At 37.8% G+C, this 13112-nt stretch overlaps 1 protein-coding gene across 3 annotated transcripts in view; it reads right to left on the reverse strand.

Annotated features, from left to right (window-relative positions):
• Positions 1-1666: 1666 nt before the first annotated feature.
• The window catches only part of LOC105478359 (WD repeat domain 26), a 48523-nt gene continuing 37077 nt past the window's right edge, over positions 1667-13112 (reverse strand). For all 3 annotated transcript variants that reach the window (XM_011735567.2, XM_011735559.2, XM_011735547.2), the window contains exons 13-14: positions 9959-10144; positions 1667-6133 (exon numbers count right to left, since the gene is read on the reverse strand). In XM_011735567.2, coding sequence (XP_011733869.1) covers positions 6108-6133; positions 9959-10144 — 212 coding nt within the window. In that variant the 3' untranslated portion in view covers positions 1667-6107. The remainder of the gene's footprint in view (positions 6134-9958; positions 10145-13112) is intronic.

A 13112-nucleotide genomic window follows, 5' to 3' on the forward strand; every position in this document is an offset into this window, starting at 1 on the left:
TGTTTGTTGAATCTTCCTTAACAGTTTTAGATTTTTTGGAAAAGAGAAGTCATTAAATGATGTAATACCAGTTTTTCTTTTGCTTAAGTGGAAGAGAATTAGACTGTATTTTATTATTGAGGCGGAGTCTCGCACTGTCGCTCAGGCTGGAGTGCAATGGCGCAATCTTGGCTCACTGCAACCTCTGCCTTCCAGGTTCAAGCAATTCTCTTGCCTCAGCCTCCCGAGTAGCTGAGACTACAGACGCCCACCAGCACACCTGGCTCTTCTGTATTTTTAGTGGAGATGGGGTTTCGCCATGTTGGTCAGGCTGGTCTTGAACTCCTGACCTCAGGTGATCTGCCTGCCTCAGCCCCCCAAAGTGTTGGGATTACAGGCGTGAGCCACTCTGCCCAGCCAGATTGTATTTTAAATAAAAATCTGTACTCTTAGATTTAAGGCTGAGAAAATTTCTATACCTGGTCCTGGGAATTGGCATAAACTCTAAATGTAGATGAATAATCTGACTAAATTAGCTAAACCTGCTGTTAAAGTATAGCTGAACTTACAGAAAACAAGTAGAAAAACTTCTCCCTTCTCTTTCCTGTTAATCAGAGGAAGCTGAAAACCATGATTTTCTAAGCCGTGAGCAGTACTAAGGAAGCAATACCACTCACAGCTACACTCACCACTAGTTGGCTGCCAAATACTTATTTTTCACATTTGAACTTTATTTTTGAACAAAAATAGGGCGTGCAATTCCTTTGAAATGCAAATGCTCCTAAAATTTTTCTAAGTTTATCCATGTATGCACAATGGCCCTTAAAAAGATGATCCCAGGCCAGGCACGGTGGCTCACGCCTGTAATCCCAACACTTTGGGAGGCCGAGACAGGTGGATCATGAAGTCAGGAGTTTGAGACCAGCCTGGTCAATATGGTAAAACCCCGTCTCTACTAAAAATACAAAAATTAGCTGGGCGTGGTGGCATGCGCCGGTAGTCCCAGCTACTTGGGAGGCTGAGGCAGGAGAATCACTTGAACTCGGGAAGCAGAGGTTGCAGTGAGCTGAGATCGCACCACTGCACTCCAGACTGGGCGACAGGGCAAGACTCCGTCTCAAAAAAAAAAAAAAAAAAAAAAAAGATCTCAACAGACTAACCACTGCTTCTTTAGTTATCACTCACAAACTCCAGGTACATATACGGAAGACAAATTCGGCAAATCATAGCCAGGCATGATGGCTTGTGTGTGTTATTTCAGCACTTTTGAGAGGCTGAAGTCAGGAGCTATTAGCTTGAGCCCAGCAGTTCAAGTCCAGTCTGGGCAACATAGTGAGACTCTAAAATACATAAAAATTCAGCAAATCAATTGTTTTAGGCAAAAAGAGTACTACTTAAACATTCAGATTAATGGATATTAGGAGATGTAACACACCAAGAATTATTTAGGTATTCATTCTGTTTATTGAACTGAAAGAAAGGGAATACAAATGATTGGTTAAGTGCTGCGCACTGACATGGAAAAGGTGTATTTAAAAAAATCCCAGTAAAGCAAATCAAAGTTAATGTAGTTTCAACTGAACAAAAATTTAAAGACGTTTAATACACTACACATTTATAAAATAAAAGTCAACAAAGGGTGTTTTGTAAATAATTAGTAAACAAGTGAAAATAAATATCAGAGACCTGAAGTTTTTATACTTTAATGAACAAAGCAAAGAAATTTAAACTAACTAAATATAATCTGAGAGGCAGTTAAAAAAACAAAATTCAAAACCCACCAAAATTGAAGAACACAATCTTTTGAAACATTTAATCAGTCCATAGCAAATAGTTATTACATACCAAAAGCTCTAAGTGTTAACTAGTTCCACCACAATGCCATGTAAATCTTGACAATTTAGATATCTTGAGATCAACACTTAAGTTCTTTTCTTGATCTCTACAGCTTGGTTTGTAAGTACATACATGCTTTTGTGGATCTATTCCCCTCGCCACACACACACATTTTCAAGGAGCCAATAACATTTTTTCCATCTGTGCCTAAAAATGTTACAATTCAGTTCTAGCACATTGACCCTGATAACGAAAATGTTTAGGTTAAAGATGGGGACACAATTTCAATCTTATAAAAATATACCAGTATTAACCAAACCTTAAACTCAGAGGGCACTTCACATGTGCACGAGAATTTTAGTAAAAATGACAAGATCCTAGAACAGCTGTTTCCAGGACTTTTTAATGAATCAAGTACTCTCTCTCTCACACACACACAGCACACACACACACACATTTTTATACTATTAGTTTTGTTAAATCCAGGCTATCTGGATTAAGTAGATAGGGGATGGGTTTTTATAGTTTTTATTTTTGTAACTATAGGGCAGCTACTATAACAATAGCTTAACAACACTGGAAAAATTTCAATTAAGTTCACCCTGTTTTTAGAAAGTGTCTAAGTGTAAATGCAAATTCACCTCTTCTTAAGTTAGTAGTTTATATTAAATCAGATATGGTTTCTGAAATGGAAGTAATGTGTTGGAGAGCAACCCAAAAGGAGAGTTGCTAAATTATGAAAGAGAAATTAAAGTAAAACCAAATCAAAATATTTATACATTTTAGAGATGGGACAAAAAGGATATTAAGAAAAATGTCTTCTTTCCTCCCCATTCAAAAGCAGCCATTCTTCTACTGTGAAAGAAACTGACATGGATATTTTCCCTTTCAAGAGATGTACGATATATTTACCCACTGTGAGGCAGAGGTGATAGGGTCAGTTCTTGTTTGCAGGAACCAACATCCTAAAAAAGAAAATTTCAGGATGGGGAGGGGTGGGAAAGAAGGATTTTCTATTAATGTCATGGAATGCCACTCTAGAGGCAGAACACTCCTAATAATAAAATTCACCATATTACTACTTCTGTTTCTTTCAGACTAAGAAAATACTGCCAAAATTGGATTTTTTCTCCTTTCAATTGCAGGATAGTCTAATTATTTAAAGTTAGGGAATCCCTTTTTTCCCCCCCACCCAATAAAATGGGCCAATTTGTAGGGATATATGCAAATAAAATGTTCTCTGTTTAAAATACTTACCTGGTTTAATGTAACACATTTATCTGGCCAATAAGAGCAACAGAAATGTAGCTGTTATGAAGACTAATAAAATACAAAAACCAAAGCTGAAGCTTTGTCATCCCTCCCCATTAACTCCCACTCCAATTCTTTACTATCCACATACTAATCTCAGTAAGCCCCAAGTCCAACATTTTATCATTAATGACCAATTATGTGGAGGAAAAAGACATTTAATTTTATATTTGCTCTAGCCCTTAATCAGTGCATAACAACAAAAACATTTTTAAGCACATGGAAATGAGCCTACTAACCTGATTTTTGGAGCCCAAATTCTCCACTCTATTTTGATCTATGTGCAAAAAGTATTGGTACTTTTCAATTTATACATTTGTTAGTATCCTGTGGCTGGCTTCATAGTATGAGATCACTCTTAAGCCTACTACAGAGCCTACAGCACTATCAGTTTTCAATTAATAGCTATGGATTCGAAAATCCTGCGATCAGTTTCTTATACCATAAAATTCTAGGCTTCTATTACCATTTATTTCACCTTTCTAGCACAGTCACTGCATGGCAAATGTATGAAACAGACGTTTACAGCAAATTGGCACAGCAAAGTACCAGTATATACAGGAAGCTGCCAGTTAAGACAGACCCGGAAAACAAACTCACCTAGCTGCTATAGAAACCTTTGCATAGTTGTTACTCCGTTTTAATAGGAGTTATGTTCTTGTAAAATGTGCCTCACTTTTACTCCACTTTTTAAAAAGTGTTTTTTAACTGTACTTCAGAAGCACTCTGAAAACTCAGATCTAGGGGTGGTTAGGTGAAGTAGAGTAGAATCTGAGTGCCAAATTGCCCCTGAATGGGCACAAATCTCAGTGTTACAAATGCACCATAGCACACTGTAACCAAATTTGTAAACAGCTGTGGAGTTTCTATGCCCACATTTAGTGATGTTACTGTAGAGACTGGGGTGTATTAACGGCTTCAGGGTATACATGAATCACTTAAAATATGAATGGTTTTTAACTATACTGAGGTAAAGAGAAGTTGCCACTTAATTACATACAGTTACCAATGAAGATTTTTATTCAAGCTTAAAGTAAAAATAATTTTAGTTAAGAAAAATGAAGTACCAGATAAACTGTAACATATATTTTAACTTAGAAGTATCAAAACAGAAATTTTTGGATTCTCTTAAGTGGTGGTCTCTGCAAAATGGAGCTTGAAGAAATCTTTTACATACCAATTTGATAAGTCTGCTGACCACAATCTGTCATTTTCTTTACTACGGGCTTCTGGGAGAATGCATGCTATTTTAAGGCCAAATGTGTTTTTCTTTCTTCTCCCTTTCCCTGACTTTTCCCTTTCTCCCATCCCCAACCACCTACCCCACAATGGAAGAATTTTTGACATCCAAGCCCTCTCTCTTTGTGGATCCTGGAGGAGTCTATTCATGATCATGATTATATTATAGACTTGGCTATGCCTAAAGGGGAACTTAGTACAAGACTTTTTCTTCACCAGAATCTTATTTTGGGGGTATCCCCATTCTCTTTCCAACAGCTGGGATCACCCTATTTATCCTCTACTGAAAAAGGGAGGGAATTTCAAGGGAGACTATGTTATATTGTATTTAGGTGTTACGGAGTTTAAAAGCACAATGTGAACATCAGGCTTTTGGCTTATTTTAAATGTGAAATTCTCAAAATTAAAAGTGCTTTTCCATGAAGGAAACCTTTCCTTAAACAGGAGGGGAGAGGGAAAGACTATCCACAGCACCAGTTTAGAATGAGGTTCAGTATGGCAATATCTGAAAAAACTGAGAAGAAATATTCTTTAAATTTATGTATCCCTATATGTCAAAATATTAAGGGCAGTTAAGAGAAATGACTATGAGGTTTTAATCCCAGTTTAAGTATGTCTGTAACCTGCTGAATTCTTCTAATAATTTCAATTATACTATAAACCTCCAAAGTGGTTATATCTGTTGATTTCTACTCTTTTGCTAGATCACACCAAAATTACTTCCTAAGTTGAGAACTTGGAACAAGCTTTACTGAAAACCAACTGACTACTGATCTCTCATGTTGGTGTATTTAAAATTCTTTTTGAATCTTGAATTTCTTCAAGATCGGGTACTGATGTTCCTTCAGGAATAAAACAAAAGGGGGGAAATCTTCAAAGCATTACTCTGAATTTCCTGTGTAACGTCCTTCCAAGCACTGTTTCTGACCATGTCTCATGTGGTATTCCAGAAGAGCTTCAGTTATACTGCGTATCTAAGTCATTGAGGAAACTGTTTTTAAGCTGGTTTAGATTCCACATGTATACAAATGAAGTCACTTTAATCCTATAAATACTTCTTAATTTATTTTTAAAAAATTGTGCTGTTAACCCTTTTACGGGGCAACAAGCTATGTGAAAAGTACAAAACTTTTTGTCAAATGTAATATTGAGAGTGCTTTTGACATAGTTCACTGGTTTATCATCTGGATCAGTATATACTGCGCAACGGGCAAGGCTAGAATCCATGAACCAAGCTGCAAAGATCTCAAGCTAAATAAGGCGGAAAGATTTGGAGAAACAAAAGAAGGAAATTCTTTCCTATCCAATGTATACTCTTCAGACTAATGCACTCTTTCTATCAAGCCTTCTAAACTGTTAAATAAAGTTTTCCAAACAAGCATTTAAACTTCATTACACAGAAGAGCAACAAGAATGGTATCCTGCCAGACAAAAGACAGGAAGGAAAAAAATATATATACTGAGTTCAATGGGTAAGCCTGAATGTAGCACAGTTCTTCACAACCGATGGGGGGATAATTCAACATGGTGTCCAACAACGTTCTAACGACGTGCTTCATCTCAACTGGTTACTATGAAGCAAGGTGTAAATGTTTGGCCCCAATCGGGCTTCAGAAATGGTTCTTTTTTCATGACGAGCATGTCTGTCCAGCTATCAATCATGTTTGTTTGCACCAAATCCCAAGCCATTAAAATACGACTAATTTTAAGTTAAACAGAAGTCGTCTGCTCCAAATTCGCCATCAACTATCCATGCTACTGCATTCCTCTGAATGAAGACAAGATGAAATGTATGGGGAGGGGCGGGGAGGGGTATGGAGAGGAAAAAGAGGGGAAGGAGAGAAAAAAGTTACCAGTTAGAAAGTTTCAAAAGTAGCATTATGACATTACAAAATTATACTATCATTAAAAAATCAAAGCAAATTCTTGATACTTTCATCATACTCATTAAAACAACGTGTGTATATCATGTCTTAGACCATATATTACGATCTAAATTCATGATTATTTTGAATACTGAAGAAACCCAAGTGAATAATCATGTTAGAATCTAATGCTTTTATTTTTTTTGAGACAGGGTCCCACTCAGTCACCCAGGCTGGTGATGTAATTTGGGCTCACTGCAACCTCTGCCTCCTCGGCTCAAGGGATCCTTCCACCTCTGCCTCCCGAGTAGCCAGGATTACAGGCACCTGCCACCACCCTGGCTACTTTTTGTATTTTTTTGTAGAGATGGGCTTTCACCATGTTCCCAGGCTGGTCTTGAACTCCTGAGCTCAAGCGATCTGCCTGCCCTGGCCTCCCAAAATGTTGGGATTACAGGCACTGGCCACTGTGCCTAGCCTCAGAATCTCATACTTTTGAGATATAATTCATATACTATTCAATGCAACCATTTAAAGTGTACACTTTGAACCTGGGAGGCGGAGGTTGCAGTGAGTTGAGATTGCGCCACTGCACTTCAGCCTGGGCAACAGAGTAAGACTCCATCTCAAAACAGAAACAAACACAAAAACAAAAAAACAAAAAAAAAAGTGTAAAATTCAATGGTTTTTAGTGTATCCACAGAATTATACAACCATTAACAATCAATTTTAGAACATTTTCAACATTCATTAGCAGTCAAACACCTCCCCAAGCCCTAAGTAATCACTATATCTATGCTGTCTATAGATCTATTCTAGACCATTTCACATAAATGGAATCACAGTATATGGTCTCTCGTGTCCTGTTAGCATACTGTTTTCAAGGTCCATTCACTGTATACTTAGCATACTGTTTTTCACTTGGCATACTGTTTTCAAGGTCCATTCATACTGTAGCATGCATCAGTACTTTGTCCTATTCCATTTTATGCATCCTTCAAAAAAAAAATCACGCCTGTAATCCCAGCACTCTGGGAGGCCAAGACAGGTGGATCACCTGAGGTCAGGAGTTTGAGACCAGCCTCACCAATATGGAAAAACCCCGTCTTTGCTAAAAATACAAAATTAGCTGGGCATGGTGATGTAATCACTCATCTACTCAGGAGGCTGAGGCAGGAGAACTGCTTGAACCCAGGAGGCAGAGGTTGTGGTGAGCCGAGATTGCGCATGGCATTCCAGCCTGGGCAACAAGAGCAAAACTCCATCTCAAAACAAACAAACATAAAAAACCCCACAAACTTAATTCTGTTAAAATAAAATTTTATTTATAGTCCATAATTCTGTTAAAATTTATCCCTTTTGAAATGGAGTTGAGTGAAACATTTTTATTTAAATGACTTACAGTATTTTACTGTGTTAAATTTTCCTTTTTTGTTTCACCTTCAGAGACAGGGTCTCATTCTGTCTCCTAGGCTGGAGTGCAGTGGCATGATCGTAGCTCACTGAAGCCTCAAACTCCTGGACTCAAGGGATCCTCCTGCCTCAGCCTTCCAAGTAGCTAGGATTACAGGCACAAGCCATCATGCCTGGCTGTATTTTGATTTTTAAATATTGATTTATTTAGCCTCATTTACATTTTTCATTAAGTTCTATTCTAAATAGGTATTACTTTAATTAGAAAAAGTGTTTCGGGGGCCGGGCGTGGTGGCTCATGCCTGTAATCCCAGCACCTTGGGAGGCTGAGGCGGGCGGATCATGAGGTCAGGAGATCGAGACTATCCGGGCTAACACAGTGACACCCCGTCTCTACTAAAAATACAAAAAATTAGCTGGGCGTGGTGGCAGGTGCCTGTTGTCCCAGCTACTCCGGAGGCTGAGGCAGGAGAATGGTGTGAACCCAGGAGGCGGAGCTTGCAGTGAGCCGAGATGGCGCCCCTGCACTCCAGCCTGGGCGACAGAGTGAGACTCCATCTCAAATAAAAAAAAAAAAAAAAGGAAAAAAAAGAAAGTGTTTTGGGGGTGGAAGGGGAATATTCCAGAAGATAACTTGCAAAAGGGACATATAGCCAAGTATCTGAATATACAAGTATTTTTTTTCTTTATTTCAGGTGAAAATGACAATCATTTTAGGGCTACACCCATGTTGGCAAAGTACAATGGAGAGTTGCTGAACTGGACCCAGATCCTACAAATTAGCCAAAATTTGGCTCACTCACCGAGGTGAGGGTCTACATTAGTCAGATTCACCAAATAGCAGCACACTCTTATTCCATTGCTATGGAGGCATAAAACATATCCTCTTCTGGAGTAAATCTGTTACTACATACCTAGTATTTTCCTACTTCTTTAAACCAAGTATGTTTATTTGAAGAAATAACTTCCAAATGACTAATAAAATGAGAAAAGCACAGATTGAATCACAGTTGCAGATCTATAAAGACTTTGGGTTTGCAGGCCTTTGGTTGAAACCCAAACAGGACAACACAAGAAGGTAAAGATTTCTGGTCTTAGCTGATTTCCTAGAGGAATGTTAGAATGTCAGGTAGTGATCTACAAATACAAAAAGGCCCTTCAAGGTTCTGGGCAAACGAATAGTAGTTCTCAAAATTTTGACCCGTGTGCTCTTCGTGTTTTGTATTCTCATCTCTGATTGCATATCCTTACCAGCCAGTGAGATGTGGTCAAGCCTTCTACAGTCTGTACCACAGAGACAAAAGTATAGGGAATATACTTTTTCAAACCATACAAGCTACTCCGATAACCCTCCTCCACAGAGAATCACTTAACTGAGAGCAATTAGTCATCTTTCACACTAAAAAAAAAAAAATTTAGGTGGGACATGCTTAAGAAAAAATCTGTTTATAGATAAACTGCTTTCTTCTAAGCAAACTAAACATTTTACACGCTCTATTTAAGAGTGAGTCATTGACATGAAGTTTCTCATTACCTCTTTGCTGTAGTACTGATATATCGTGTTCAATTAAGCTTTTGGCCTTAACTGTTAGCCTTATATTTTGGCCTTTCTTCATCCCCAAGTATCTCAAAGTGGTGGAAAAAACCTTTCAGACTTAGACTTGAAGACCTGATGGCACTCAACAAATGAATTAGTTTTGCCATGCTGCAGTTTCCTTACCTCTAAAAATAATGATAAAAATACTTCCCTTATAGGACTATGAAGACTTTATGCAAGATAGTACATGTAAAGGGATTAGCATGCTGCTTGGCACACAGGTACATGATCAATTTTAGTTCTCTTCTCTTTCCCTATCCATTAAACACAACTCATGTTAGTATGATGCATGGTGTAAACAGACATTAAACAGTAAAATCCATAATGAAGATATTTAATATCTAAAGTTGTTCAAATTTTGAATGGTTAGTTTCATGTGTATAAAATGCTTCCTACAATATTACATTTAGGTAGCATGATGAAGCAAGATTTTCAGTAAGATTTTAAAAGTGAAACTACTAAATAGCTAACTGGATGTCAATGAGGTATCATATTCCAGCTTATTCTTTTCACTGTCCCCCCAAAAACAACCACTACACTATTGGCTCTTAGATTACTTAAACTCATTCTGTGGCCTGAGATAGGGTACAATATGTAAAAGAGAGAAATCATATACCACACTTTAAATAAACTGCTACTTAAAACTGCTTTAAGTTTGTAATAAGCCAAGCAACGTTTCATTTGGACAAAACATAGTAATATTATACAATGGTATTACCTTCAATATTCTGGTGGTCTATAAAAGGTGCTGGTCCCCATATTCTAACAGTGCCATCATCTGAGGCGCTGGCCATCATGGATGGAATCTGTGGGTTCCAGCTCACACAGTTTACTGTACGTGTGTGCCCTGTCAGCTCCGCAATTGGCAGTTCACTACGTTTGTGCCAGATGTAAACCTTGTGATCTGAACATATGGTAATTCACAGAAAAGTTTTACATTAATAAAACCAACTGACTGATCTTAAATTTATCATTCACTGCACACAGAACAAGACTCTTTACTAGAACTTAAGGGGAAAATAAATATACCATGAATAGTTTAACATGTTACCTTATGAAAAAACGTTTAAATATACACTTTTTTCCTGTTAAAAGATGATCAGCTCTCATCAAGTCACACACACAAAAAACTATCTGCAATATTCTGTCAATACATGAGTAATGAAGAATTATAAATCAAGGCCTTTGAAAATAAACAAATCCAGGATAGAGATGGTGATAAATTCTATGGAAATGAGAAGTAACAGAAAAGCAATGTATCCAAATTGAATAATGAAGCAAAAATGAAGACGACAGCTAAACCTTTATTGGGTGCTTGCAAAGTACTAGGTATCAAGTACTTAATGCATATTATTTAATATTCATCACTATCCCATAAAATGGGTATTCTGCTTATCTTTTTTTTTTTTTGAGATGGAGTTTCACTTTTGTCACCCAGGCTGGAGCGCAGTGGCGAGATCTCGGCTCAGTGCAACCTCTGCCTCCTGGGTTCAAGCGATTCTCCTGCCTCAGCCTCCCGAGTAGCTGGGATTATAGGCGCGTGCCACCATGCCTGGCTAATTTTTTGTATTTTTAGAGAGATGGGGTTTCACCGTGTCAGCCAGGATGGTCTCCATCTCCTGACATCGTGATTCGCCCACCTCAGCCTCCCAAAGTGCTAGGATTACAGGCATGAGCTACTGCGCCCGGCCTACTTATCCTCTTTTTAATGGTGATTGAAACGTAGGTTATGGTTAAGTGGTCTGCTCGTGGTTAACAGTTAGTAAATGGTAAAGCTGGGATTCACATCCAGCAGCCCTGCTCAAGAGCTTACTAGTGAGAGTAGACAATGGTCCCTTATCTGCATCATGATATGGCTTTGCAGACTATAATCTCATGAAGTGACCACAACAATCAAAATCCCCTACAGCTTTGTTTCTTTGTAATAAACTAATCTTGAAAAAACTAGCCACATAGTATAGAGAGTATTGGTTGAGAGTATGGGCTCTGGAATCAGACTACTCAACATTGTATCCTTCCTCCAACACTGACTAGCTGGGCAACTTTGGGCAAATTACTCACTCTTTACAACCCTTCACCTGTAAATGGGGACACAAACTTCATATCATGTTGTTATAAGGATTAAATATATTTGTATATGGAAAGGTGTTTGGAATAAACACCATTTATTACTGTGATGAGATTAAGTACAGGCGACAGTTCTTGAACAGAGGGCAGAATCCCAGGGCAAATTAGAAAGGTGTGTAACTTAATGATATATCAGTTAAGTATGTGGCCAGTGTGCAAACTGTCAGTGGGTGTACTGCCAATTGAGGAAACCTTAGAGGATGTGCCTTAGCTTCAACATTTCTGACATGAAGATAAAAAGCTGGAACTGCATCTGAACTTTTTATGTGTGTATGTGTGAAGCAAAAGCTAAAAGGCACCAATTAAAAAACTGAATTTATCTTCTTAGAAGTATCGGCTGCTCAATAATTTTTGAAAATAATTTTTTTCTTACATGAAATGAAATTAGAAAGGAAAAAAAAAAAAGTAAAGACAGATTAGCTGTATTTCCTTCCTAAACTGAAGAGGTCCACAAAGAGAAGGACCACAGGGTTAAAGTGTGAATGCAACTGAAATATTTCTCTATTTGGAGGAAAATGTTTTTGTGAATATATATTCAAGAAGCATATTTGCTGAAAGGCAGGAAAAACAGGATTTGAAGTAATCAAGGTCAAAATGACAGGCTTTATCATCAAGTTCTGTTTGCTGTATCAATTTGAGAAATCTATTGCTTATGCAAAGGTAAAAAAATAAGTCCAGTTTTTCTACATATTGCCAGCACAGTGAAAAGGCTTGAGTAGTGGTACAACTTTTTTGGGAAAAGGTTTCTTAATTGCTCTATTTTATACTGGCACTTACATATTTGGGGATTTGGAGGGTCATTGAAATATATTCCTTACAAATAAATGGCAAATGGATTACTGTGGTCATCCTGGGAGATAATATACTCACTACATCTGATTGATGTTCAAAACATTTTCAAAACCATTGTAAATCACTTGAGTCATAAGACGACTAATCTCCGTACTTGACAGTGGTCTAATAGGTAGCCCTAAACCAGAAGATAATGTAGTTTAATTATAGTATTCGTCAGGGTTGGTTCTAAGTTAGTTTGGGCTTAAAAAAAGTTTGGCTTTTCTAGGGATAATGGTAGCCATACATAATTTGAAGTACCTCTAGGGTACATATTTTTAGAAAGAGCTGTACGGGATTCTCAGGCATAATTAAGAGATAATTAAGAGAAAGAAAACCTGCCAGAAGCAGGATTGAACAGACCATGAGAGAAGACATCTCATAAATAGGAGGAATTTTAAAGCAAGAAGGCTTAACATATTTAGACCACAGGAAAATTTAATTAGAAACTAATGTCTATTATCTCCCACGATATATTAAAAACAGACAAACAAAACAAAACAAAAAGCCAATAGAGAATCTAGAAGTAGATTTTTCCTGACTGGAAAAAAGTAAATTCCCAATTGCTACCTAACAAATCACTCTTCTTTCCTCCCAATCTCATCTGACACTGATTTTTGGTGGAAAGAAAGAACTGATGAATTCAGGCTGGGCGCAGTGGCTCACGCCTGTAATCCCACCACTTCAGGAGGCTGAGGCAGGTGGACTGCTTGAGCTCAGGAGTTCGAACCAGCCTGGGCAACACAGTGAAACCCCATCTCTACAAAAATTCCTTGGGGCTACTTGAGGGGCTGAGGATGGAGAGACTGCTTGAGTCTGGGAGGTGGAGGTTGCATCAAGATCGTGCCACTGCACTTAAGAAAAGAAAAGGAAAGGAAAGGAATAGATGAATTTATATGCTTGATGTTAAAATA

This window comes from Macaca nemestrina, chromosome 1 (assembly GCF_043159975.1).
Source record: "Macaca nemestrina isolate mMacNem1 chromosome 1, mMacNem.hap1, whole genome shotgun sequence".
Classification (NCBI taxonomy): domain Eukaryota; kingdom Metazoa; phylum Chordata; class Mammalia; order Primates; family Cercopithecidae; genus Macaca; species Macaca nemestrina.